Source organism: Bidens hawaiensis, unplaced genomic scaffold (assembly GCF_021521415.1).
Source record: "Bidens hawaiensis isolate Kalapana, Puna unplaced genomic scaffold, B.hawaiensis_p1.1 tig00002380_1, whole genome shotgun sequence".
Lineage (NCBI taxonomy): Eukaryota > Viridiplantae > Streptophyta > Magnoliopsida > Asterales > Asteraceae > Bidens > Bidens hawaiensis.
Window position 1 is genome coordinate 966176 of NW_027491129.1, and position 4197 is coordinate 970372.

Below are 4197 nucleotides of genomic sequence, written 5' to 3' on the forward strand. Positions count from 1 at the left end.
TCGATGCCTCTTTTACAGCATATGACATGGTCAATACCCTAAAAAAAATTTGTAATATGTTACAATCGTAAAAGTGTTACCTCCATATTGATATTCAACTAATGGCTTCACCTAATTAGCTGCATGAGGCGGTTGATAGCTCCATTTATTTATAAAAAAAATAAGCACACAATGAGCATAAAGCTACAAAATTGTTAATTCTGCTTATTAATCTTGGGATAGATCCCATGTGATTTAGACTACTAAGCCTTAGATTAATGAGCTAGCTGACTGCTACGACCACCATAAAATAACCAAAAATCATTAAGCACTAAACACGATAAAAAATGATTGTTACAACCCAAACACAAAGCCCATACCCAACACACATGTTTCACAGCAGCTGGCTAACTTGTTCTTATAACTCAATGAACATATTATCACTAATATCCCCAAATAATAATAATAATTATTATTATTATTATTATTATTATTTCCCGCTACCAAATTCCGCAAAAGTATAAGCACCAATATAAAAATTGGAGTGCAAGTTGGTTACTAATATACCATAACATCAAATAAATATATATAAAATAATATTCCTAAGTCTGCAAAATTACGGAATCCAAAGGTACTACATTTAATTACTTCACCTAGATACACATTCACGTTCAATGTCAAACCTAGCAATTTCCCATTTGCAAACTGTATATAGAAAAAGTAGTATGATTAGTGATTACTAATCAGATTGTAAATTCAATATTAGAATTTTTAAATAAAATAAAATCTTAAACCTTAACAAAACAATTGATTGAGGCAATTAACTATGATTAGGAGGCCGCAACACAGAAAATTAAAGATGTAGACTTTTCAATCAACATCACAGACCATACATCGTCAATTATCATTTCCAATTAATTTTTACCATATGAACAAAAGCCTAGAAAAAGCTTCTCTATCATCTCATTTAGTACTCAAATCAACTACTTCTAGTAACAAAGAACAAACAAAATCATTAACAATGATTCAGTAACGTGATTCGTTAACAATCGTGCGACCATAAAGAAAAATACTAACCTTTGTAGATCATAACAGCGGATTCGAATCGCTACCACACTTACAGATGGAAGGCTTCGGCTGGATTTAAACAGATCAGGGGTGAACGATTCGATGAACTGATAAAGATTACGGTTAGAGAATGTTTATTGACTACATGTCATATAGTAGAATAGAAAGTGTTATCGCATCAGATGATGAACATGTAGAACAGGAGCCGATGAAACCTAATTGTGAAAGAAAAAGTTTGGCATGGAGAATAGGAATGTTGATAAATATTAATCACCCGTCTAAACCTTAATTATGTTTGAACCCTAATTATGTTTGAGCGGGAAAATAAAATAATGGGTAATTATTAAGGTGACACATGGCACATATTGTTTTCCTTTATTTATTATATATATAGAGGTAAGATTATGAATGAAAATATTTTGAGTGAATTTTGTTAGTCTGCGTCATTTTATGCTTTCCTAAATTAGATATTTGATTGTTTTGTGTATTCCGCACAGTTAACAAACAGAAATCAGCAAACAATTTAGGAAAAGTAGTGTTCATGAAGTTTGAGTGTTTTGAGTTTAACGGGACCTGACATCATGTAAGAATGAGAGATGAAAAACTGACATACCAAGCTAACTCTGTGCATATACGTCTGGCTGGATACAAAGTGCAAGAATGCCATTGTTTCGATGTAACGGTGCTGATGAATCAGTTATTATAAACAAAAAAGGTATGAATTACAAACAAACAAGTACGAAGTACACTTATTTTTTATCACATGATTCCAAACGTTTTAGGCGTTTGAGGTAAAATTGAAGTTAGCACATGTTGTTTGTCGAAACAAGAGTGAGGAGCTGAACCCAAGTCTAGATCGAGCAAGATCAAACTGCAGCAGATTATCCTCGATCTGATGTCCACCGATAACTATCGAAGTCATCGGATTAACTCCTCCGTCCACAAACCCAAGACACGAAACATCCTCACTCACTTGCACCATCGAATTCGCACCAAAGATCCTCCATAAAACATCATTGTTTTGGAGAACCAAGTCGATCTGAGGCACGCCCGGGCCCACCCGTGTACTTCCAAGGCTCGTGGAGTTGAAACATAAACCAAAAGGCGCAACCGAATGTACTCTAGGCACTCCAGAGAGAGCATTACCAAACGCTTCAATAACAGCCTTGTATATTGACGTTTGCATGACGGTGTACGGATTCACGGTGCTGATCTTGGTACCACCGTGGCCTTGGCGGTTAATGGTCAGCAACGTCTTGTTCACCGGGACAGTCTCGTCATTGATCCTGATGGACTTCACGCCAATGAAGTATTCAGAAGAAGCGTCACCTTGAGTGTAGGCGGAAGCCGTGCTGACCGGGTTTTTGATTAACGGCGTGTAGATAAGGTTACTCGAGGCGTCGGTGTTTAATAAGAATCTATATGGTCCGTCCCCGAAGAAGACGACGCCAGGAGAGTTTGAAGATGAAGTTAAACATATAGCGAATATCCTGCGAAAGCTAAAAGCCAAAGAGAATTGAGAAGGAAGTGATATTGTGGTTCTTCCAAGCCCTGCCATGCCGACAACGCCACTAGCGAGGCCGTCTAAAGCAGACCCACAAACGAAAAGGAATTTAGGAACGGTAACAACCCGACCAGGGTTGTTACCGTTGCTTGATTGGATGGAAACTATATCCGAACCGAGATCGCCAATGGTTGCAACACGTGTGACAGTGTTATCTGGCATCAGAGCACACGTGTTGTTGTTGCACCCGGGCTTTGGAGCTCCCAGGCACTCGGTGGAGCAGGCGGTGGACTTAGCCAGTGAGCATTGTGCGGACCCGCAACGAGCTGGACGGTACGTGGAAGACACATAGCCGGTGTAGCAGTTGGCCCACAAAAACTGACCACCCAGATCAAGGGTTAGGGCCACCGGGACAAGAGGAGTTCTTTTGTTGATACGTGTCACGTACTGTAGAGTAGACGGGTCTTTGGTGACCGGGAGGAGGAGTGCTTTAGGCCGGAAACTGGTTTGAGCTCCACACGAACAAGATATGACTAAGAATGAAAAGAGGAGAGAGTAGTGAAACAAACAAGGTGCCATTTAGTTTGATGTTTTGAAATAATATTTAATCCAACAGTCTCAATGATGATATCAATGGAAATAGATTGAGGGTGTTAAATAGATCTGGATCACAGTCGCTATAAGCAATTGGGCAATTAAATAACATCAAGGATAAGCTTTATTGCTTTTGACTTTGACCTTTTACACGGTACATTATATTATATTATTATTATTATTATTATTATTATACCATGCCTAAGTTGTGCTAGACCACTAAACTCTCTCTTTTGAAGGGTTGTGTTTCCCTTCTGGTTAGTAATATGTATGTCTCGATCCACTTGCTAGATATGAAAACTGTGGGAGTTTGTGGTTTTCACAATATTAAATCCCTTTTATGACGTTAGCACCAGAAAACTTTCATATTTAATATGTTCGGCCTAAAATTCGCTAAACGCGTAACGTGTTGCATTTGTTGGATAAGGGCATAGCAAAGGTCAATGTTTGAAAAATAAATGTTATGAAATTATGACGAAGCAATGAAATGATTTTTATATAAAAGAACCATCTTCATAAACAATGTAAGAACTTCACACGGTTACTTAGTGACACACATTATAGACCTTTGTTTCCAAAGATAGTAATTACCGTTTTGTGATTGTTTGTGCCATAACCGACACGCTTACTAATTCTAATTAAGTGAAATGTATGTATGAATGTTTGAGATAACGAAGAGTGTAATAACGTTGTCACAAGGGCTGTAAGCAAACCGAACCGAGCCAGACGAGACATTGTTCGTGTTTGTTCGTTAAGCTCTTGTTGGACAAACAGACGGTTCACGAACACTCTATTGAACGAAAAGAAAATATGTGATTGTGTTCGTTCATTTAGAAATTGAGTTTGTCAGTGGTCGTTCGTTAGTATTGTAAATGGAAGCTAATAGGCAAAATTGGACAAACGAATACATGGACACTAATGGACACTATTAGACAAATAAACACTAACAAACACTAATGAACATTTATAGACAAACAAACATAAAAGACTCTAACGAACAAACAAGCATAAATCATTACATATTAATTCAAAAAGAATTAATATGATAAAAG

At 37.4% G+C, this 4197-nt stretch overlaps 1 protein-coding gene across 1 annotated transcript; it reads right to left on the reverse strand.

The window, feature by feature from the left end:
• Positions 1-1736: 1736 nt before the first annotated feature.
• Positions 1737-3556, reverse strand: LOC143619044 (putative aspartic proteinase GIP2). The gene has a single exon (XM_077091073.1). The coding sequence runs from the start codon at positions 3128-3130 to the stop codon at positions 1826-1828; it is 1305 nt and encodes a 434-aa protein (XP_076947188.1). The 5' UTR covers positions 3131-3556; the 3' UTR covers positions 1737-1825.
• Between the last annotated feature and the right edge of the window lie 641 nt (positions 3557-4197).

Coding starts and splice junctions, on each gene's coding strand:
- LOC143619044 (XM_077091073.1), bottom strand. CDS start 3,130: ATGGCACCTTGTTTGTTTCACTACTCTCTCCTCTTTTCATTCTTAGTC.